This window comes from Schistocerca gregaria, chromosome 2 (genome assembly GCF_023897955.1).
Source record: "Schistocerca gregaria isolate iqSchGreg1 chromosome 2, iqSchGreg1.2, whole genome shotgun sequence".
NCBI lineage: Eukaryota > Metazoa > Arthropoda > Insecta > Orthoptera > Acrididae > Schistocerca > Schistocerca gregaria.
The window spans coordinates 479,958,692-479,984,812 of NC_064921.1; the positions used below are offsets into that span (position 1 = coordinate 479,958,692).

The window sequence follows — 26,121 nt, forward strand, 5'->3', positions numbered from 1 at the left end:
ACCAGCCTTACATGCTCTTTCCTCTTCAAGTCACTTTGCAACATTATCTGTTGATATTAGTTGGTGTGACCATGACAAGAAGCACACCACTAAACTGTATTCATACATTACAGGATTATTTCTCTTACCTATCTGCATCCCCTGCATTTTTCTACATTAGAACATGCTGCCATTCATCAAAACAAATAATAATTATCTATGTCATCCTGTATCCTACAACAGTCATTTAACAATCCTATACACTACAACACCATCTGCAAACAGTCACATATTACTGCTCACCATATCCATCAGATCATTTACATATGTAGAGAATGAAAGCATTCCTTTTGCTTTTCCTTGTGGTACTCATGACAGTAACCTTGTCTCTGATGAACATTCACCATCCAGTACAATATACAGAGTACAATTACTGAAGAAGTCTTTGAGCTACTCACATATTTGGGACATAATGTATACACTCAGACCTTCATTAACAGTCGGCAGTGGGTCACCAGTCTTTTACCCTTCTTACACACAGGAATTGTCTGTGCCTTTTTCTGGTTGCACAGAACTTTACACTGAGTGAGTGACTCTGGATGAATGCAAACGAAGCAAGAGACGAGTGGGCCAGTATAAAGAGACCAGTGGGCCAGTATAAAAGAGTAGTAGTAGTAGTAGTAGTAGTAGTAGTAGTAGTTGTTGTTGTTGTTGTTGTTGTTGTTGTTGTTGTTGTTGTTGTTCTGGTCTTCAGTCCTGAGACTGGTTTGATGCAACTCTCCCTGCTACTCTATCCTGTGCAAGCCTCTTCATCTCCCAATATGTACTGCAGCCTACGTCCTTCTGAATCTGCTTAGTGTATTCATCTCTTGGTCTCCCTCTACGATTTTTACCCTCCACACTGCCCTCTAATACTAAATTGGTGATCCCTTGATGCCTCAGAAAATGTCCTACCAACTGATCCCTTCTTCTTGTCAAGTTGTGCCACAAACTCCTCTTATCCCCAATCCTATTCAATACTTCCTCATTAGTTACATGATATACCCATCTAATCTTCAGCATTCTTCTGTAGCACCACATTTCAAAGGCCTCTATTCTCTTCTTGTCCAAACTATTTATCGTCCATGTTTCACTTCCATACATGGCTACACTCCATACAAATACTTTCAGAAACGACTTCCTGACATTTAAATCTATACTCAATGTTAACAAATTTCTCTTCTTCAGAAATGCTTTCCTTGCCATTGCCAGTCTACATTTTATATCCTCTCTACTTCGACCGTCATCAGTTACTTTACTAGAAGAGTATTCTCGGTAAATCAGAACTGCGATTCCATCCTTATTTATTTTCAACTGTTTCATTTGCTTATCAGTGCCAAGATGCCTATTACTAGGTTCTCCATGTGATAATCTGTGTGATGGTCAAACAGTGGTATGTCTGTTATGATCCTTGTTGAGTACCACACAAGAGGTACACAACAAATACTGCAGGAGGCTACTAACACACAGGAATAGTCATCTGGCATCTCTCAGGTCCATCTCTCTAGATTGCACTCACAAATCTGGACCTCTACCTGCTTTCATGCCTTTTCCTCTGGCATGTCATATGTCTGCCGATTAGAGTGTACAATAGCCAATATGGAACAGTGTCAATTGTGAGCTACTTTGCTTCCCTCTTGTACTGGCAGACATGCATATACATCTGCTTTCAGACACAAAACATGATGTGCCGTGGACACAGTTCCAGACCCACAATTGGATTGTACCATTCAGTGCCTACAGTCAGCTCAGTACAGTATTCTAAAGACTGCCCTCTTACGTAAGAGTCACTGTTTGTAATTGGATTGTTGATTGTTTGTGTAATTACAGTCAGTTACAGTGATACTATATACACTGCCAAAAGTCAGCAATGTTATTTTAGGTTTTGGACATAAAGTGCTGTGTCAAATTATATCAAAGTGAAGTGACAGTTTGTAAAATGCTCTTAATTAATGGTATTTGTTACTTTTTATTGTGTTGCCACATCTTCGTTATATTGCTCCCTTGTCAGGCAAGTGTTTAATAATGCAATGATCACCATAAAAGAACTGTAGCAGGGAAACATTTTTTTGCTATCATGGATGTTTAGCCTGAATTAATAGTAGCATTCAGTTAAGACAGTCAACAACCCTGCATTAATAACTTTTTAAAAGTGAAATTTGAAAGTTCAACATTTCTTTTTATCTCTTCTGTTGCCACACAAGACTGGTCTGTGAGTGAGTGAATAGAAGCCTTTGACTTGCTTAGCAATTTTATCTAGGGCCAAAATTTTCTTGGGTTCTCAGCAAGATCTTTTGGTAATGTATGATGGTGCTAGTTACATGCTTCACAATCAGTCTTTTTATAGACACACAAATTTCCCTAACTTTGCCTGTTGACATTTCCTTGCGCTTTTTTTTTTTCAACTGGGAGGGGAGCAATCTCTTGTCCTCTCAGAATTTTCTGAATTTTGTTATTCAACCACAGTGCGGCTTTTCTGCCCTTAATCCAGTTACTTGGCACATACTTCTTAAGAGAGCAGTTCACAATCAGTTTAACTTTGTTCACAATTCCTGTATGTCCATCATATTGGAAATAAATTATGTCCATTCATTGTCTAAGTGGAATGCAAACAACTGCTTATCTGGTCTTTTGAGAATAAAAACTCTCCTAGTGTTCTTGATAAAGTCATTAACTCCAATAACTATTGAACCAACGGTATACATGGATAGGGCTTTTAGAGCCCAGGAGAGAGCAATTAGGATAATAGGGAATATTAGTAAATGTCAATCCTGTAGAGAATACTTGATTAAGTATAATATACTAACAGTCTATTCATTATATTCTCTAAGGACTATACTGTTTGTAAAAGAAAATATGAAGCATAGTATAATAAATAGTAATATCCATAGTTATAATACAAGGTAGAAAGAGGATTACCACGTAAAATTCAGAAATAAAAAAGCAACGGATCATAATCCATTTTCTGCTGGAAGATTTTTTTTACAACAGACTGACAAATACCATAAAAATGTTAAAAGGAAACACATTTAAAATAAAATTGAAGCAGCTGTTAATTGCTAAATGTTTGTACTCCACCAAGGATTTTTAATGTTGTATGTACCTTATTTCTACCACTAAACTGTATTGTTCATGTATGTACTGACTGACTATCTCCATGACTGTAAAAGTTATTATGGACAAATAAACCATTATTATTATTATTATTATTATTATTATTATTATGACATAATGATCACTAATCCCTGTCTCTGTACTGATGCTGTCAGTAAGATCAGTGCTATTTGTGGCTACAAGACCTAAAATAATTCCACCATGTGTTGGCTGTTGAATTAACCCCAGTACAATTTTTGGGAAATGAGTTCAGAACAACTTTACAAGATTGTCACCTGCAGTGAATCCATAGAGGCCTCAATACTTTGTGATACACCAGAAGAGGCATCTGTTCTTACTTGTATCAGCAAATTAGTTATATATGAATGCTGATTTTTCATGCTTAGCTTGACTGCAAGTGCAAACTTGCCCTTTCCATTCACCAGGCCTTCTCTATGACCACATTGTTTCTTACATGTTGCTGTATGTGTTGGAAGTTGAAGCTGAGGACTAAGGTGATGGCACATCACTGTGGTATTGTCAGTGCAAATAAAAAGTTAGTAAAATATGAACACCTGAAATCATAAACAGTGGCATAAGCATATTCAATGAAAAATATAAAATTCAAATTTAGACTGTATCACAGGTAAGTCCTCAGACTTAGAATCTTGCTTTTTACAGGCAATGCTCTTATCAAATGGCTGCGTGAGTTGGAACAATGATTAACACAGTGGACTCACATTCAGGATGAGAGGAATTCAAATTTTTCTCTCCCAACCTGTATTGAGATATTCATTGATTTCTGTGAATCAGTTATGACAAATGTTTTGATGATTCCTTTCAATAGGCCTTGATAAATTTTTAGCTACTGCCATTGCAGTCTCAACTACTATTTCAGTAGCATAATATTAAAACCAGATATTTCTTTTTCTTTTCCTCTTTTTTTAGCAACTGGGCTGTCAAGGAAGACCTCACAACTTTTGTACGTCATTACCACTCCCATACTTTCTGATATCCGTAGGGGTTCTCATGCATTCCTTGGTGGTCTGTCTTGTTTGACTGGTACTATATTGTGGAGAATGGCTTAGACACGGCATGAGGTTACTTCCAAAATTAAATCCAACAAGAAACCAGAAGATTGACAAACGGAGGATGTGAGTTGCCCATGAAGTGATATTGTATCATGAGGAGTTAGTAAGATCATTGCCTCTGATGGACAAGGCTCTGGGTCAACACCATAATAGTTTGGAAGAATGGTGTAGTGGGCACTCGCCCCATACTTCAAAGTCTGGGGAACAAGACAGTCAGTTTATGCTCCCCAAAATTCACGTAGTGATGTACGTGATTGACAAGCAGAGCCAGTAATAAAAGTTATGCTGCAAATCAAGAAATATGCAGTTATCATTTTGATTGACAGCAGTTTTTGCTTATGACTGAAGCAAACTGTTGCATCCTTGAAGTTACTATCTGTCAGATAATATTACACATGCTCTAATTACTTCTACATTCTACCCTCGTAAATTTCTGTGAAGGAGTAGAAGTTCTTGCAAACTGGAACAGATGGTTTATTATCTATGGTTACATTACACAGGAAAGAGTGATAGTGTTTTCTGCTATGAGTGCTTTAGGTCCATCTACATGGTGACCATAGAAGACTACAGAAAGAAACAGCTTTTATGAAAGAAGATTTCTGTAACTGGAAAAACACTACAGAAAAGTTAAATTACATGGGAAGAATATTTTCCAGTGAGGGTTTTGGTGTACCCCTTATGTGTATTTTGAAGTTGCACTCAGTTTTTACATATCTTGCAAGTATCATGTCTGTTTTGAAAAGATATGCTGCAAACTGGTGCTATGGAGATAGTGCCAAATGATGTAGGACAAACAGGAATTTAATTTTAAGAGTGGTTAATTCTGCTTTGTATACACTGCATGTTACTGATGAGCTGTTCCATTTATAGGAATCACAGTTTTTGCAGGCAAAGAGACATATATCTCATTGTTTTCAAACACATATGAAAGAAACTCATCCAAACACTTATCAGACTCACATCATCAGTTACATTTCATGGTGGCATAATATACAGTGACAGGAACATGAAAGTAATGTGAAACAACATGTAATGTGATCACCAGAATTAATAACACTGTCTAGTAAATAATATTTATCAAACTTTATCGCTCTGAAGCCTTCCAAACACAGGCTTTGAGTTATGTTATAGTCGTATTAGACTGGCGTTGACTTTAATGCAAATAGACCTCACGAAGTGACTTATGTTATCTGAGAGAAAACTTTTACCACAACCAACATAATTAAGAAATTGATGAATAAATGTTTTATGATTCTAAATTATTTGAAATCTTGATTACTGATCAAATTAATTAATGAGAAAGAGGTGTTGTCCATGTCAAAACAAATACAACAATAAAATATCATCAAAGTTCAGAGTCTTGCAGGCATTCAAGCAAAATAGGCAACTGAAATTTCGAGGGTATGAACTTTTAATGTAAATTATTTCATAATTAATTTCAGATAATTCCAACTGTGTCATCAGAAAGTTGGAAATGCTGGTTTCGAATGAATGGTAACAATACCTCCTACAGTATGTTGTTCAGTAGCTCTCAAAATGTTTATCCAGAGTAGAAGTAATGTGTTTCAGCTATATCACGTGGTTTTCAAAATTAGGTCAACAAAATTGTTTCCAAGGAGCTGGACGTACAACATTAGACCTGCATTTATGACTTAAGAATGAGTTTTTTCTTTTTGTAGAACAACTGATTGCTGACTACCCAACACATCTCCCTGCACTATTGGTATACACATATGCTTAATGGTTTTACTAAATGGCATATGTTTAATTCTTAGTAGATGAACTCAGTGAACAGGCTTGTTTACCCTTATTTGCTATTATTTGAAAATTAATTTAAAACTTACACTGTTCTTTAATGGAAGTTTAATGAACACTGCTTAAATTTCACTCCAAAAAGTAGATTCTGATTGATATGCATGCACATACATAACACAATACATAAAAAGATTCACAAGTGGAAAAAGAACATGACAAGCAAATAAACGTCTTAGAAATAACTATGAAAAAAGAGAACAATCAGCATAGCTTTGAAATCAGGCATAAACCTACAACAACAGACCCTATCATATATCAGACTTAACTCACCCACAATCACAGAAGCAACGAGCACTCAGTTATATGCTTTGTAGATTGATTGATTTATTGATCCATTTTCATCTACAGCTGCACAATGTGCAAGATATATTTGAATTTTTATGTTAATATTAACTTTTTTACATATAATATATCTTTGTACATAATAATGATGTAAATAAAATAGAAAGAAACTTCCACATGGGAAAAATATATTAAAAACAAAGATTCCAAGACTTACCAAGCGGGAAAGCACCGGTAGATAGGCACAATAAATAAAACGCACAAACACACACACAGAATTTCGAGCTTTCGCAACCGGCGGTTGCTTAGTCAGGAAAGAGGGAAGGAAAAGGAAAGATGAAAGGATGTGGGTTTTAAGGGATAGGGTAAGGAGTCATTCCAATCTCGGGAGCGGAAAGATTTACCTTAGGGCACACACACACACACACACACACACACACACACACACACACACACACACACACACACACACACACACACACACACACACACACACACACACACACACATTTGAAATGTCTGCTTGTGACTCTGTGTGTGTGTGTGTGTGTGTGTGTGTGTGTGTGTGTGTGTGTGTGTGTGTGTGTGTGTGTGTGTGTGCGCGCGCGCGCGATAACACTTAAATAAATGTTGTTACGCTATATACAGAGAGATAAAGTACAAATGTTCTTCTGAATGAGACTACACTGGGTTAACATAGAAATATTTAGTTTTGTAGGTATTCATTTACTGTGTAAAAGCAGTGATCGACCAAGTACGACTTCAGTTTAGGTTTGAAGTGACCAATGTTTTGTATGTGTTTAATGGTATCTGGTAAGGCATCGTTTAGTTTGATACTAGGATGGATAAGGCCATTTTGAAATAACTTTGTGTTGGCGCTTTGAACATGTACATCCAATTTTTGTCTTGTATCATAGCTGTGTATTGTGTGATTTTGAGTGATGAGTGGTCTTTTTGTATGTAAGTTTTGCCTTAAATACATTATATTTTAAAGTACATATATACACATATGCAAGGATATGCAGGATCATCCTTTTTTGAAACTATGGTCTACATGATTTGCGATTATTTACCCCCTTCCATTTGTCTTATAATTTATTTGTTTAAATTTTGAATGTTTTGATGGCTTCTCCAGAATTTCCCCAGAACATAATCCCATACTAGAGGTGAGAGTGTACAACTGCATAATATACACACTGAAGGGTGTTGTAGCTGGTACAAATTTTAATGTATGTAACACAAAACAAGAAGTACTTAATTTTTTGTTCATTTGCTCAATAAGTGCTTTTCATTTCAAGATGTCTTGTTGATGAAGTCCAAGAAATTTGATACACGCTGTTTTGGCAACTGTCTGTCCATATAGCTCTAGATTGGGTGATATCAGATTTTTTTGTTTATGCTGTGTGTATATCCATAGCTACAGTTTTTTCAGTGTTTATTATTAAGTCATTGTCATCAAAGTAACATGTTAGCCTGTCAGTGGCTTCTTTTGTTTTTTTTTTTACAAGAGTTTATTCTGAGTTTCCTGTAATAGAATACTCGTATCATCAGCAAATTGAAATATTTTATTGCTGTCATTGCTTATGTTTAGGTCACTTACATAGAGTAAGAACAGAACAGGACCCATTAGTGATCCTTGTGGCACTCCGTATTTAACAGTCAGTATCTTAGAATTACATTTCCTAATGATGTTGTCCCTTTCTTGATCTATTTCCACACATTGTTCCCTGTTCTTAAGATAAGAGCTGAGCCAGTTGTTAGCTGTTCCCCTATGCCAAGATTTTCTAGCTTGTGCAGCAGTTTGTCATGATTTATGGTGTCAAATGCCTTTGACAAATCTAAAAATATGCCCATGGTAAGTTTTTTGTTGTCTAATGCTCTCAGTGCTTCTAATAGAAAGGAGTGAATTGCTGATTCGGTTGAGCAGTTTGCTCTAAATCCATGTTGAGATTCTGACAGAATGCCATTATCCTCTAAGAAGTCTGTTAGCCTCTTATTGAAAAGCCTTACTAATATTTTTGAGAAAACAGATAGGAGTGCCAGTGGTCTGTAGCTGGAAATAATATCTTTGTTTCCTTTCTTGTATAATGGCTTTACTTTTGTAATTTTCCAACATGAAGGAAAAGTTCCTGTAGCAAACGATAGGTTACATAGGTGGGTTAAGGGCTCAGTAATAAAGTCCCCACAATTCTTTAAAATGCAATCAGGTATATCATCTACACCTACAGAGTGTTTCATCTAGAGACTTTTTATTGTAACTTGTACTACTTCTACATTTGTTGGGTACAGAAACATTGATCTGCTTGAGACTTTTTTGACTCAACATAGCACCACTCAGCACACAAAACTACCAGAGAGAGTTAGAGATCATCACACAAAAAGCAAAATCCAATGGGTACAGTAGTAATCTAGTCACAAAGTTAAACAAAAACTTAAATAACAAATACAGTCAATAAACATGACACATGCTCAATCAAAAACAACAATACAAAAAAAACACCACACAGAAACAAGCACACCCAGCAACAGGAGAACAGTGACAAAGAATATATGAAAGAAAGAAGATCCAAGATGGTACACAAGACCAACAGGCACTAACTCATACGCAGAATAACAAATATTTTCAAAAGGTGAGGTATAAAACTTATCATTTGAAATGGATGTGTCAATCCAAAAGTACATTCAAAAAATAATTAGACATGGCCATCTATCAGAAAGCATGAATATACCATCTACAATGCAATACATGTGATGGAAGATATGTATGACAAACCACCAGAACACTCGGCACCCACTACAAAGAACATATTAGAGCATGAAAATGTGCTACAAGCTGCTCAACTTTTGCAGAACATTTAAGAGAAAATAATCACAAAGCTACTACAAGAGAGAAAGACATGAAAATAGTTAGAATAAATCATGAAAAACATCTCCTAACGCCACAAGAAAATTATCACATACACAAAAGAAAGGTTGAAAGGAAGATACTACTAAATGAGCAACTGAATGTGACTAACTACTCACAGTTTACAATGATTGATCATATAATAGACAGTAATCCCAACTGATGATCACAAATCCCATTTCTCTCCCAAAAGTATAATGTATGTGGGAAAAAAAGATAAAATAAAAGTACACACACACACACACACACACACACACACACACACACACACACACAAAATTACATCAGCAAACATACAATCACAGCAAAATCAGTTAAAAGCAAACACTGAGAAAGTTGGAGGCACTTACAGAAACAAATGATTACATACACAGAAAATGGAAGTTGAATTGTTACATGTTGAGTACAACGTCCGTAAAGAAAATTGCAAACCTTCAAACAGTTTGCCATGTGAGAGAAAGATGTGTGTCTTAAAAACAGTGAATGAATGAGACACTGATTTGAAGTACTTTTCCATTTTATTATAAAAACCTGAATGAATGAACTGTTTTAAATCTATAACCTATAAGTGCAAACAATAACCTGTATGTCCAGATGAAAAAAATCGTGTAATATTTCAGAAGATATTTCTGAAGATGCCTTGTAACTAAGACATCTGGGTAGCAAGATAATTAAAAAATACTTGATTTGTAGCATGCAGAAGACATTTTTCTTTTGAACTATTGTAGGTTACTTAATGTAATGTAAACTCATATATCAACAGTAAACTACAAATAAAAAAATAGCAGTTAATAAATAAACCCATAGCAACTGGAATATCAACACACAAAACAAAAACATTACAAACTTATGCACAAACCTAACACTTCCTTCAGCTCTGTGATCCATGTCCTTATCCACTACATTGCACTGAAGACATGCAATTTTTGTCTTTTGTGTCAGTTGTTATAGTACCTTTTGAAGGCTTATATCATTGATGCATCAGTGGATGACATTTAATTATGAGGATGATGTGTTGGTGATAATCTTCAGTGAGCCATTGCCTTGAAATAGCAAACTGCAAACTATAATATGAAACAGCTAAATATGCGAAAACCAATATTGTATCTGTCACATTGTGTGACATGGTATTCTGACATCACTTCCGAATGAGCATTTTAAAGTCAATAGTGGTATGGTGCAGTAGTCTGTGACCTTAATGGAAGTGGTATAATTCTATCATTAAAACGTGCTAGAATAATCATGAAGTGCAGTGATATTGTTGGCACATTCATCACTCATGAAAGGTGTGTTTTAAAACAGTTTCATAGATACCAAGGGAGATACATTGCTTCAACATCTCTCTTTGAGTGTTATCACCAATTTTAGGATCATAATGGAAAATGGGTAGTAAACAAGACACAGGATTTAGGATTTAGATTTGTCTCATGAGATATGGATAAAATCTCAAGAGTTGCACTTTTCATCATTTGAATCTTTTAACAAAAGGAAAGTGGAAAATGAGAAGTCTAGACAGCAAATGTTTATGAAATATGGCTCAGATTCAGCTGCTGGCAACAGTATAAGACATTATTATGCACATCATTGATATGGGAATTTTGTCTCTAAAAGTAAAGGCACTAGACTGCACCAATTACAATGCAGCAATAAAATTCAGGCTGTAGATGAATCATGCTGTGTCAAAATTGTATCATCTTGTGTCAGTTGGGATTCACAAACAGAAAAGAAAATTAAAGCACTGAATGAATGTCGCCAATAAAAGCACCTTGCCATACTAGATAAAATATGAGACTTAATTTCTGACTTCAAACGTGAAAGAATTAATCTGTTAACAAGACGGGACTATAAAAATGAAAGTTGCTTGGCCTCACATTATACTACCAGTGTTGAGTAGTGTGCATGAAGTTGAAGGAGGTAATAGCCCATGTGTGTTATTTTACAAGACGGCAGAACACAATTAAGGAGCTGCATCTGAAGATGAAAATACAAATTTTTTGTTAATTATGATGAACAATGCAGGGGGAGGAATTTGGAAGAAGTGCAGGAATGACTGGATTTGTATAGGTGGGCTCATGGAAACAATAATTATGATTTTGAACTGATGACATTATTGGTGTTTGATGGTATGAGACAAGGATTTCCATGTGCCTTCCTCATATCAAATAGGATGATCAAAAATACTTATCTTGCAAATAAAAACCTAGGTAGCAGTAGTTTCACCAAAAGTTTTCATGTCAGTCAGTGCAGAAACTTTCTTTAATGCGTGGCAAGTTTCAGTGGGAGCTTTGAAAATGACTTTATTCCCCATGCCATGTAGGCAGGGCCTGGACAAATGTACAAGATTCTGAGGACATTGTTACAGGAAGCAGACATCTTACATTTGAAATTATGCTTCCTGTTGTATTAGTAACCTTAGAGGACAATTCGTATACTACTGAGTTTTTTTTTTTTTTTTTTTTTTCATTTACCTTCTGGAGAAGTGTTTCCATTACATGCATTGCTGGATGCATTGCTACAGACTGTATGCTGGGCTGAATACAAATGTGCACATAAAAAGAATGTGTCACACTTTGAAATAAGTTTATCTGGAGGGGAAGCTTAATAAGCATCTTGATGAAGTTGTTTTTGTGTTAGTGTCTTTTGTTAAACACAAATTGTTTGAGTGGCATATAGTGATGAAAGATATTCATTACAGGCATAAATCCATTGGAGCAATGGAAAAGGACCTTACTGTACAGAAGGATAGTGGTTAAGAAGTGCCATCTGCCTCAGAAGTTACAAAAGCTTATTTGACTAAAGGCAGCCGCATGGAATGCAACTGCAAACTGATGTGTCCCGAGCACAAAACTTGCACCCATAGATATTTGTGACGTGTCGATTTGAATGTGCATTGTAACATGTGCAAACATATACAAAATGAATGCCTATTATTTTCAGCCTCTGGCAGCCACAGAAAATGATAGTACACTTGTCACAATCAGTGAGAATCTTTTGGCACTGAATAAATGAGAAGAAATACTGGTGCAAGTCATTGAACATCACACCTGTAAAAACCCTGTGGCCTTGAAGGAATGAAAAGACAGAATCACTTCTGAACTGTTAGGCTTAGTGAATGATATCCCTAGAGCTAGTGAACTGATTGTTTTCAAGAAACATACAGCTTTCTTTTAACACAACTGCATTTCACAGTCAGAACAATAAGCAGCTCATTTTGAAAACAGAAATACGTGGTAAGAAAAAAATTGTTCCACAACAGAGGCTGTTTTCAATGAACAGGAAAAGGCTATCCAGCACATACCATTTGCAAGGCATGACACAATGTAGAGCAAGAAAATAGTGATTGTCTTTGATGCAAGTGTGGGGTAAAGCTGTTGGTGTGCAGATTACAACACTGATTGAGTGACTTTTAAGTCTGTGAGAAAATTGACAGTGGACAATCATTTTTTTGTGATTAAATAGCCTGGAACAGTGTAATGACAGATAGAAACCTTATCATCAAATGTTTTCCAGCTTAGTTACATACTATTTAGAATATTGTGTGTAAATCAATGAATACATCTCCCTGCCTGCTATCAATCTGCTAAGTGACAGTACTACATTCCAGCTGTGCTGTCACAGCTGGATTGCATGCCTTGTAACCCTGTGGCTAACTGTGGCTAACTTCGTTGCGGTTCACGACTGGGGCTCCACCCAGGAAGGCATTAAGTAAAGGCCCCCAAACACAAGCGACATGTCACAGCGAACTATCACAAGCAATGTTGCTGCAATTGGTCGCTCACCTTGACTACCACCACATGTGAGTCATTTGCCAGGTAATTGTAACCAGTATTACGAATGCCATTGTGGGGGGAATTTCAGCCATGGAAAATGAACTGCTATGTTGCAACAGCTGAATCGGATATCTCCTCCTGATATTGCAGAACTGTTTAAATATGGTCTCACAACCACATATCTCAAATGGAACAGTTATTCTATGAACGCACAGATGGTGTCACTATGGGTAGCTCCTTAAGCTTAGTTATAATGAATTTTTTTATGGAAAAATTTGTGGAGCAGGCATTAGACCCTGTGAACAAGAAACTGAATATTTGGTTCCAGTATGTAGATGATATGTTTGTTTTGTGGTGGCATGGTAGAGAGCAACTAGGTTCTTTTCACAAACGTTTCAACAGGATGAAGCTGAAGGTTCAGTTTACCATAGAGAAGGAGGAGGCAGGTAGAAGATTAAATTTTTTTGTTGTGCTAGTTTTCAAGAAAGAAGATGGTAGCTTGGATCATACAGCTTACTGAAAACCCACGCACACAGACCATTACCTACACCAGGATTTGAATCATCACCCACAACAAAAGTGAGGCATCATAAAAAGTTGACGGATAGAGTAAGGAACATCAGCAAAGTAGAGCTACTTGAAGCAGAACTAAAGCTTTGCTCAAGAATGGTTATTTGTTTGCTGAGGTAAAAAGAACATTAAGACCACCACACAGAAATCATAGAAATACTCGGGCATCAGCGATATCGAAAGATTTCCTGCCTTCTATTAAGGACATTACTGACCACATAGGAAAAAATCTTTAAAAAGTGGAACATCATGGTAATCTACAAACCCATCTGCAAGATACAGTATCACCTAAAATCAGTGAAGGGTGCTCACCAAATGGGAAAAAGCAGGAATTTATAGGTTTCTGTGTAGTTGGTGGGGTGGGGGTATGTGGGCACTACACAAAGAATTGTCAAGAAATTACTAGAAGAGGTTGAGATTGACAAATAAGCTGTTGCAGAACATATTCATTTTCATAGGACTCAAGAACTGATAGACACAAGTGGATACCATGAAAGGCTATACAGAGAGGCCAGAGAGATTGTAAAGCACCCCAAGAATTTCAGTAGGAAGGAGGAGGGCATGAAATTGAATTACATCTGGATTCTGGTGTTACCGTGGGGTGATAGCAACAGTGAATGATGGGAGTCGTCAATGGCCAATTGTGCAAAGGTATCCAAAACGTGATGATGTCACACCACTGTGCTGAAGTATGCAGAAGAGGGACTTTGCTGCAGACAGTAGAGAGCCAACATGTGAATTGGACATTCAAAGAAGTTACGGCCCCCTTGAAAATGTCCTCTGCAGATGGGGACAAAACATTGGGTTTTAATGTGAAATCCATTCAATCACAGCATAACAGGACAGAACATTTTATTGATGTGACATTTCCAGCTGTGAAAGTTTACATTTTTCACTAGTGCTAAGTAGGCTATATACATCTTTCTAGTGTCCTAATACAATTCATTCTTCGTTTATTAGTTCTCAGTTTCTTTTTCATTCATTAGTCCTATAGTTTAACTGTGAATATTTACACAGTTTGTTTTGTGACCTTGTGTTTCTGTAGAAATGTTTCCAATAGTGGTGTTGCTGATAACCACAACTCTTCGTATAAATTGTATGAAGGACAGTTGGATTTTATGAAATGACGACGGATTTGAGTGTAGCTGCCATGAACATTTAAATTAAAATGTCCACTTAGTATTACCGTGTGTCATTCCATTTATAACTTGAAAATCCCTGTAACTGTTTCACAAATACCTCATAATCATCATATGGTGCCCAGCATATTGCAACTATTATTATGAACTCCCAACCAATTTTACTTCTGCAACAAAAGTTTCAAAATGCTAATCACTCCAAAATTGGAGGTGCCAATTCTTTTTATTTTGATATTACTTCTTAATGTATTTGGCAACTACAGCCTCACTTCACTGTTCAGTGTGGTTCTTGGTCTCTGAATAACTATAAACTGTAATGTAAAGTTCTTACTCAATATGGGCAAATCAAAGGGACACTAAACTGCACAACCCTGCAGTAGTTAGACAATAGAATCACAGTCATATTGCTACACAGATCCCATGTGTTCCATAGTTTGGCCAGATTTCCAAGCGATCAGTAACTGATAACCGTGATTTGCTCACATGTATGATGTACAAAGCAATCACATGCCCATCTAATGGTCTGCTGTTTTGATTAACTTTTCTTGGTAATAGCTGGTTACATTACAGAATATATTACATTGCTGATGCCAAGTGGGATGTGAACATCTTGCCAGTGTGCTAATAGAGTTTGTATTTCATTCATTGGTTCTCAATTCATACTTTTCTTTGTATATAGAAAAAACTGTTCTGAGGCTCTTACTATATGCTGTTTGTGCTTGTTTCTTTCACACTCAGTGATAACCATTATTTACTACAGCATAGTTTGAAAAGTAACTCAGTGTATTCCAGAAGGACACTGCATGACAGTAAGATAGTAACAACCAAGTCATCTTGATATCTCAGACGTTGCTCTCTTAACACTCAGTTGTGTCATTGGCATATTGTTAACTGTTAGTGTAAAGAAATCTTATTTGTAATGCCTGTACCTTTCTTATTATCCTGACAATAAATCCAAAACCACAACCTATTGTTGTAATCCATCATGGTGGTCAGTCATGTGTATAGGACCTATGATGTAAAGTGACTGTCAATTCTCTTCCCCATATTTCAGCTCTCTGGTTTTAGTTGTGTGATAAATCCACAGTAGCAAAGCTCACTGGAACAATGTCATGTAGTAGCAACCAGTTACTGAGTATTGCTTAAGGAATACTGTACATGTGATGCACATTTGCTTATCTCGCAGTTTTCACAATTTTGATGACAGTACTCTTACTGCTTCTCTTGTCCCAGAACACCACTGTTTATTTACCCCACATTCATTGCCATTATTACTTGTTTAGTATTACCTTTGAAATTTGTATTTCCTTTAAAATTTCCTGACAGATTAAAACTGTGTACCACACCAGGACTCAAACCTGGAACCTTACCTTAATGGGCAGTGTTCTTGCTGATAACTGACTTAACAGGAATGTGATTCATAGTCTTCCCTCAACTTCACTTATGCTATTACCTCTCTTCTACCTTCGAGTCATATGAATAGACAGGCAGGAGAGGTTATGTGAATTCTCTTTTTTACTTTTTTTTTACTGTGTTAGTGTTAAAAGTCCTTTGCTTTTTCACTTTAACAAGAGTAACTATTGATACATCCATACCACTTTTTAACAAGGGTAACTACTGATACATCAATACAATACCATGACCCTGAGAAAGGGTGCTGATGACCACGCTGTTTAGTCTCCAACAATTGTAAATCTATCCATCCAGTCTTCACTGAAGACAGCATATCTCGCTGCACTAACACTTCTTGAGGGAAGAAGGTTCAGAGAAATCCTGTAGCCACAGTCTAGGGGACTGATTTCAACCTGCAGTGGAGTGTGTGCTATTTTGAAACTTCCCAACTAATCAATATGCCTACTGTATGCTGGGTTGTTACTCGAACCCAAATTCTTGTCATTTGTGGACAGTGCTCTTTCCTTTGTGTGAGGGTTGTGTGTAACTTGCAGCTGAACACAGTAAATGCACATACATTCAGCATAGCTAGATTCCTCCCCTCACAACCTTACATTTTTATACCCGTATTATTCATTTCTGTGAATACGCAAGATCAGGATTTTCGGTTTAGAAACGTCAACTAAAATTTTAATTTTCTTTGTTGCTTATTTGTTCATATTTGCAGTACAGTGTAGCATATAAATTGTAGTGAATTGTAACATATAATAAAGAAATGTTTTAAATTTAAAAATAATGGACACTACTACAATTATTTTATGTTTTATAGGTATATGCAAGTACCTAAGGAAATTCTTCCTACTATTCATAGTTCATCTGAAATATATGGTTATGTAGCAGAGGGACAATTGAAGAATATTCCAATATCAGGGGTGAGTTCAACAAATGTTAAATAAGTAGCTGTTTTATAACTACGGTGCAGCAGTAAAAGTTTGTTTACCTTCTGATAAACAATTATTTGTGTAATGGTGAAAATGATGAACATGATCTGGTGTACTGAGCAGTCTGTGAATATAACACCTTGAATGGATTCAAATGACATTTTAGTGTTTTAATAAGCAAGGATAATGTCAACATTGTGAGAGCAACTTGTAAGTTTCTGCAATAAGTATTACAATATCTAGTTCTGCACAGTAATTTTAGTTATGAAGGGGAATGGTTAGTAAGTGAAGGATGAGACTAGACTTTTCGTAGAAAGGGGAAAGTACGAAAAAGACTAATGAGGATAATTTTCGAGAGACTATGATCCCTTGTGGCACCAAGAGCTAGTGAAATGTGAAAGGCAGAGAAGAAGAGGGAAAGGGGTGAGGATAAATTTTCATGGAAGAATGCAAGACAAGAAACTGTTGGAGTCTAGTTATAAGGACTTAAGGTATTTGTACTGATCAGAGACAAGAATCAAAATCTAAATTGTATCTAGAAGTGAAGTGGAAGGAAAATGATAAATATAATGAGTAAATGGGGATTAAAGGGAAACGGATGTAGAATGGATAGTATTGATCAGTAACAATAAACTCTAATTACTAGTATATCAACAATCATGCAGGTTATGTGGAAAATAAGAGCATTATTAGTGTTATAGTCCTAACTCTACAGCTCAAAAACAAGGAAAAATAAACAGTTTAAGTTATGAATATTAGCAAGTGAATGTATGGGACTGATACTAATAAAACATGGAAAGCTAGAAATTCAAGAAATGGCAGTACTCTGAAAAATGCTTGTTGGAAAAATGTAAACTAATGTGAAATTGCCAACACTTGTGATAATTATTACTACAATGTAACTTAATATGTAAATTTTTAACACTGAGGGTAAAATTATCAACAGAAAACCACTCAATGATACTTTTAAGAATGTTGTTTACCATTTCTTCTGTTTTTTGAGGTATGCTTGGATTGATTACAATACTAGTGTCATCTGAAAAAAGACCTATTTCTGCTTGTTACATATTAGATGGAACATTGTTTACATTTATATGAGGAGCAGTGGTGGACCTTTAGACTGAGCCTTGGGGAACCCCATACATGATTTCCTCCCAGTCAGAATAATGTCCCCAGACTGCATTTGTTGAATTACAAAGCACAACTTTCTGCATTATTTTGGTTAGATATTATGATGTCTGTTGGTTACCTATACCATCAATCCAATAAACCTTCAATTACCTTGCATAATACTGTGATTCGCTCAATCAAATGTTTTAGATAGGTTGCAGAAAATACCAAATGGCACTGTTTTATTGTTTAATGCTTGTAAAACTTGGTGAGTGAATATGTAAATGACATTTTCAGTAGATTAACTCTTCTGAAATTCAAACAGTGATTTACTGAGGATATTATTGTCACTCAGGTGAGATACTATTCTAGAATACATCACCTTTTAAAAAATGTTGGAAAATGATGTGAGCAGTGAAACAGTTTGGTAGTTACTGACATCTCTCTTATCAAGTTTCTTAAATATGGATTTGACAATGGCATATTTCAGTCTCTCTCAAAAAATACCTTGATTTAGTAATGCAGTACATATTTAAGATAAGACTGAGCTTATTACATGTGAACAAATCTTTAGTACTTTACTGAAAACACCATCAAAACCAGATGAGATTTTATTTTTGAGAGAATATATAATTTTTTTAATTTCAGAAGGAGAAATTGTGTTACTTTTGTATAATTGAGTTTTATGACAGTTGCTTTTTCATTAAACTACTGTGATTTTTCTCTTCAACTATTTGTCCTTATACTTTGTATTGTGTTTAAGAAATGATTATTAAATATATTTGCTACCTATGATTCATCATTTATGTTCTTCCATTCAGTTCCATAGTGATGTTATCTTGTGGCTGATGTTATCTTGTGGCTGGCTGTCCTGTATCATTTCACTACATTCCATCTAGCATTAAGTTTGTTGTTTAATCACTTGTTTCAGACATCATGTATATGTCTCTCAATTTTTTAATAATGTTTTTTAGTAATTTTGAGTAGCTTTTTAGTGTGCAACTACTGCAGTACCTGTATTTCTCTCCTAAGTACGGAAGTTTTCCGACGATTAAGGATCCTTCTGTAGAAGCCGGAAGCAAATTTTGTAACTCTGATCAGTCCATGCATGCCGGGCGTCGTCAGATACGCGCTCGCAATAAAGTTATTGTTCCTCAACTGAAGGTCTTCATTCTTCTGAATCATGTTAAGCAATGGTCAGACAGCCAGCAGTTTAGCTGAACCCGACAAGTGATGCCCCGACGTGATCCATGCAGAAACCGATGTGATTAAGAAGAAACAAGTGTGAGCTATGTAAGTAATGAGCACATAATGACCGAACAGCAGGCCGTCTCCAGGATTGCAGTCCGTTTGCTGGCGTTCTGGCCCGGCAACATTGAACTCTGGTTCGCACAAGCAGAGGCAAGTTTTGGCTGCGCTGGAATAACAGTCAAAGCAACTAAATTTGCGCTGATTGTGAGCCAGCTCGACCAACATTATGCAGCCGAGGTGCAGGACATAATTACAGCATCGCCCAAGACTGGAGCTTATGCCAGGCTAAAATCAGAGTTGATTCAATGAACAGCCGCGTCATAAGAGGAGCGGATACGTCAGGTTCTGACACAGGAAGAAATTGGCGACAGGAAGCCTTCTCAATACCTGAGACATCTACGTAGTAAAGTCGACACCGTTACTGTGCCAGACAGTCTGCTCAGAGTGCTGTGGAACAGTAGGTTGCTGCCGCAAATAAAAGCTATAATCGCCTCACAAATGGACATGCCGCTGGATGACGTGGCGCAGCTAGCAGACCAGATTCAAGACGTGATCACACCGGCTCAGTTCAGCCCAGTCACAGCGTTGGACAACAGTACAAACAGTACCGCGTCTGTAGAACGGGCCGACCATCATTTACTTGCGACCAAGGTTGAGCTTTTGTGAGCCCAGGTCAGTGCGATGCTGGCACGTAACGATGACAATAATAGAAGAAGCCAATACAGACGGCGGCGTTCGAGAAGCAGATCTTCTGGCGGTACTACCACTCCGCTAGGCGAGGTACTGTTGTGCTGGTACCACCGATGATTCGGCGATCAGGCAAGGAAGTGCACATCGCCATGCTCGCACCCAAATGCCACCATAGTCGGGGCTGACCTCCTGGGGCACTACCACCTGCTACCGGACATTGCGAACGTACGCTTGGTAGACAGCTTCACTGGCTTAGCAGTCATGGGTTTCCGTCGCAACACCGCAATGCACAGTGCCAAGTTGGTCCATGCTACGAAGGATGAGTACACTGAATTGCTGCTTAACTATCCAAACTTGACCAGGCCGTCCGGCATTCCCAGGTTCATACCACATGACATGGTGCATCACATTCAAACGACTGATGGTCCCCCAGTAGCATGACGACCTAGGCGTCTCGCTCCGGACCGCTTGAAGATAGCGAAGGCAGAATTTGACGCCATGATTCGCGAGGGCATAATGCGGCCATCTAAGAGACCGTGGTCCGTCGCATTACATCTTGTTTCGAAGAAGGGTGGACCTTGGCGCCCATGTGGTGACTACTGTGCACTTAATGCACGAACAGTGCTGGACAGATATCCTGTACCATTACTGAGGGATTATAATCACGCTTTACATGCTGCCACGGTGTTCACAGTTCTGGACTGCGCTAAAGCATATACACGGATTCCAGTGGCCAATGACGACATTCCAAAGACTGCAATAATATCGCCTTTCGGTTTATTTGAAAGCAAATTTATGACATTCGGTATATGCTCAGACCTGGCAAACGTTTATAGACTTGGTTCTCCAGGGGCTGCCGTTCTGTTTCGCCTACCTAGACGATGTGTTAGCATTCTCTGTTGACCATGAACAACACCAACAACATCTGCGAGAGATTTTCGAGCGATTGGAGCGTTACGGTGTCGTCTTGAACGTGGACAAGTGTGTGTTTGGGCAGTCAGAGGTGACATTTCTTGGCCATACGATTTCTGCTGAAGGCTCTCTTCCTCTGTCCGAGAAAGTGGACGCTGTCTTTCAGCTATCCCGACCAACTACGATCAAAGAATTACGTCGTTTTTTGGGGATGCTCAATTTTTATCGACGACACCTTCCTCACGCTGCGGAGCTGCAGGAACCTATGACGGCGGTCTCTGATACAGTGGACAGAGGACATGTGTTCTGCGTTTGAGGCAACAAAGAAGAGCATGGCCGACGCGGCGCTTCTCTCACACTCACGGCTCGACGCGCCATTAGCAATTGTCGTAGACGCGAGCCAGACAGTGATCGGAGCCGCGTTACAACAATGGTCAGACAAGGCAAGGCAGCCACTGGCGTATTATTCCCACAAGCTTTCGCCTGCACAGAGAAAATGGAGCACATATGACCGTGTCCTCCTGGCGGTATACCAAGCAGTGAAATATTTCCGCCCCTAAGTGGAAGCGCGAACTTTCACAATATATACAGACCGCAGACCACTCACGTTCGCCTTCCGTCGGAATAGTGTCAACTGCTCTTCCCGTCAATTTCATCGCCTTGAGTTCGTGGCCCAGTTTATTATTGACATGAGACATATTTCTAGGATCAACAACATTGTTGTGGATTGCCTATCATGAATCAGCAGTGTTTCCAGTACCATAGACTTTCCTGCACTGGCACAGGCCCAGAGAGGTGACGAAGAACACCTTGCTTATGTTAAAATACGGCTTCCGCATTGCAGCTGAAACTCATTGATTTTTCTGGGGGAAGATACACAGCTATACTGTGACGTTTCTTGTGGCCGAGGTCGTCCATTTCTGACGCCAGCTTTTAGAAGACAAGCCTTTGATACAGTACATGGATTGTCCCATCCAGGGGTATGCCCAACATTCTGCCTAGTATAGCAACGAGAGGGTCTGATCTTGTCTTCAGTGCCAACACTGCAAGATTAACCGTCATGTGCACCCACCGATCGACGATTTTCGTGATACCACCGCTCATATTGCCCACATTCACTTGGCTGTAGTCGGACCACTTCTACCTTCGAACGGACAAAGATATCTGTTTACAATGATCGACCATTTTACACATTGGCCGGAGGCAGTGCCGATGGATAATGTCACAGCAGACACATTAGCTTCCACTTTTGCAATGACTTGGTTGGGAAGATTTGGATGCCCACTACATATTACCACTGACTGCGGATTGCAATTTGAATAAGACCTGTTCTCACAGCTGGCCAAGTTCTGTGGTTACACCCACCATAAGACCACAAGTTATCACCCAGCAAGCAATGGAATGATCGAATGCTGGCACTGTTGCTTGAAAGCCGCGCTGATGTGCCACGAAGAAACCTGGACAACCGCACTATCAGTGGTCTTGTTAGGCTTACGGACGACTTTCAAACCAGACCCGGGGTCGTCAGCGGCAGAACTGCTTTATGGAGAAACACTGCGCCTGGTGACTTTGTAGACACTGATGCCACAGAGACAGTTGCTACTGGCCAGCCGGGTTTCTTGTGACGCTTGAGGGACCATGTATCAAAGATTCGACCTCCGAAAGCCACACGTCATGGCAAGCCGGCCACTTTCGTGCACCAGGACCTGGAACAATGTCGTCACTTCATGCTCCGCAATGAGGGCGTTAAGCCGCCTCTACAAGCTCCTTATTATGGTCCATATGAAGTGCTACGGTGCAGTGCCCACACCATGGATATCCTAGTGAACGTCAAAACCATGAATGTTGCGTTGAATTGGGTTAAACCTGCGTATGTTTTTCCTGACACCCCACTAGCGGCACCTCGTCATAGGCATCCACCTACCGCTGTTCCAGACACTGACGCCACATCTCCTGTGCCAGCTCTTCAACATCCGCTGACCAACGCAGCACAACATCCACCTCCTGACGTTGTTCCTCCTCTCCAACGAGGATGACCCGTTCTGGACATCGGGTGCACTTTCCGGCGTGGTATCTTGATGCCGACGCTCCAATCCCACCCAGGGGGCTGTTATTATTCCTTGTTTTTTGAGTTAATTAGTAGTTCCATGCCTCCTGGCTTGTGTGGACGAGTACTGTTTTCTCTCCTAACTACGGAAGTTTTCCTAGTATTAAGCATCCTTCTGTAGAGGCTGGAAGCAAATTTTGTAACTCCGATCGGTCAATGCATGCCGGGCATCGTCAGATACGCGCTCGCAATAAAGTTATTGTTGCTCAACTGAAGGTCTTCATTCTTCTGAATCACGTTAAGCAAAGGTAGGACAGCCACCAGTTTAACTGAACCCGACAAGCTTATGATGAAAGGTATTTTCAAATAATGACATGAATATGTCATTGAATAAATTAAATTTTATATTAACATTCGGTTCCTTATCAATTCTGTCCCATATCATTTCTTTTAGGCTATTCTTAAAAACATTTGTTCTGGAGTCATTCATTATTCTGATTTCCACTGAAGAATATCCATACTGTAAGGCACTATTGTATTTATCCTAACTAATTGTGCATCATGATCAGAGAGAGCATTTGTTTCAGGGTAAAGAGTCATTTTCTTGCTTTGAGCTTCACCAAAGAAATACTATCAATTAGGTTCCTGCTGTCTTTATTAATTCATGTGGGAAATTTAAGTACTGATATCAGATTGTAGGATCCAAATAGGATTTCCAGATCAATTTTCCTGTCAGAATTTTGTAGAAAATCTGCACTGATGTTACTAGGTACCATTATCTGCTTGCTGCTATCTGACAGATTGCATAGTAAGGAATCCATATTCCTCATAAACCGTTCAAAATTTCCCAGTGCACATCTATACATACAGTTACAATTAAAAGTTAACTATTTCTATTTTTCAGTATTAATTCTCAAACACACAATATTATTTGCTGACTACTGCAAAATCTACTTGTCTCAATGTTTTTGAACTTGTGTGCTGTCTTAAGATATGTGACAACTCCTCGTTTCCCCACATTATTTCTGCATGAGTAAGTTGCTAGACTGTAATCTTTTATATGTAACTTACCTAACCCTCTGGTTATGTGGTTCTCAGATAGGCACAGGATGTCTAACTTTTCAGAGCTCTCTGAATTTTCCAAACAGGCAAGAAATTGTTCTATCCTAACCCTCAACCATCTAATATTTTAATGAAATGAGCTAACCTTACTTTTCAATGCACTCTTAAGCCTTTTATGGGGCTCTTCTGTTATTCTGACTTCTTTTAAAACAGGGTGCCTGAATCATGGTTCTAACCTAAAAACTGTACCTCTCTGACACCAGTAACCACAAGGATCATGGTTTGTGTGATGATCCCCTTCCCTCTCACTCCCCCCCTCCAAATATTTACTGCAAGAAGTTCAGCAGCTTAACTTTCCCTCTCATACTCAGATGTAGGCCATGTTTAGTATATCTGTTATAGCCTTTAATCACCAATAATTGCGTGGATATTCAAACACTCTCACTTAGAAACAATAGCTGGTTATATGATAACAACTCAGTATCTCTTATGCAACTGCCTTGCCGTGACATGCGGCCGGCACTGTTCGTAGCTAGGTGGCGCTCCCGCACTCAGCTGAGTTGCGGGGCGCCTTTATCGCCGTTTGCGTGTACTGTCGTGGCGGCACTGTTAAATGTCATGGCACTGTCACAACACTTTTCCCCCCTTGAAAAAAAAAAAAAAAACACTCACTTCTTTGGAGACATGGACAGTGCAGAGACATCCATGGCCTCTTGTGAGGCCCCGAGAAGATCCCGCGGAGAGACATGAGAGTATGGTCGAAAATGTCCAGGACGGAAGCTCGTGCATAGAACGTGCCTCCTGGATGAGATGACGGGTGAAAACTCCGGAGCAGCATCCATAGGTGTCGTGGACCTGGGAGTGTGCTCCAGCAAGATGGGTCTTGGAGAAGGCGGCGTTGCGACTGGGGCCGGTTCCGGCGTACTCGGAAGTGGTAGCGACGTCGGCTGCATCAACACGTATGGTAGATCGACAGCAGCGACAGGACTGGCTTCTCGGGCTGCTGGAGGGGAAGGAAGGGGCGGTGGCACCGGCGTGGCCACCACTCGTGGGCGTATCTGGTCGTAATGGCGAACAACCATGCTGTCGTCCGTACGTATTTCACAAAGCCGGTGGCCGCGAAGAGCCTTGACCACCCATGGAATCCATTTAGGGCGAGATCCATACCCTCTTGCCCACACGTCGGCGCCCACCGAGTATTTTCCCGCACTAGGGGACACAGCACAAGGCCTGACAGGGTGAAGCAGGTGCAGTAGAGTGCGCGGTTGGCGGCCATGCAGGAGTTCAGCAGGGCTGCAATCACGCAGAGGTGTGAAGCGATAAGAACTCAGCAATTGCAGCAGAGCGTCATCTATGGAAAAATCACTAAGTAATTTTTTCATCTGGCTTTTGAAAGTGCGGACAAGGCGCTCGACCTTCCCGTTCGATTGCGGATGGAAGGGCGGCGCTGTAACATGATGAATCCCTTGTCCAGTACAAAAATCACGGAAGGCCTGCGAAGAGAACTGAGGGCCATTGTCCGTGGGTGGAAGACCTTCTAGCGCAAAGATTTTGGACAAAGTCAGTGTCGTCACCGCAGTGGTGGGCGACGGACATCGAACAACAAACGGAAACTTTGAGAAGGCGTCAATCAACAGTAGCCAATAAGTACCGAGGAAAGGGCCAGCAAAGTCAGCGTGCAACCCATTCCCATGGCTGCGCCGGATCAGGCCACGGAGAGGGCATTGTACGAGGTGCAGCCAGTTGTTGAGTGCACTGACCACACGCAGCAACCATGTGGGTGATGTCCGAATCAATACCGGGCCAATATACGTGCCTGCGGGCCAGGGACTTAGTCCGAGAAATACCCCAATGGCCTTCATGCAACAGTTTGAGAACACCTTTGCGAAGAGAGGCTGGCACCACGACCCATGGAGATGCGCCATCAGTGGCCAGAAGAACAACACCATCACAAACAGACAGACAAAGGCGCAAGGCATGGTAGTTGCAAAGGGGATCCGATGCCCGGCCTTTGGTCCTGTCCAGCCAACCCC

The 26,121-nt window shown here is 39.2% G+C and overlaps 1 protein-coding gene across 1 annotated transcript in view; it reads left to right on the forward strand.

The window, feature by feature from the left end:
* The window catches only part of LOC126335847 (glycerol kinase-like), a 193,131-nt gene that overhangs the window by 25,611 nt on the left and 141,399 nt on the right, over nt 1-26,121 (forward strand). The window contains exon 5 of the mRNA XM_049999317.1: nt 16,905-17,007. Within this exon, the coding sequence (XP_049855274.1) occupies nt 16,905-17,007 (103 nt within the window). The remainder of the gene's footprint in view (nt 1-16,904; nt 17,008-26,121) is intronic.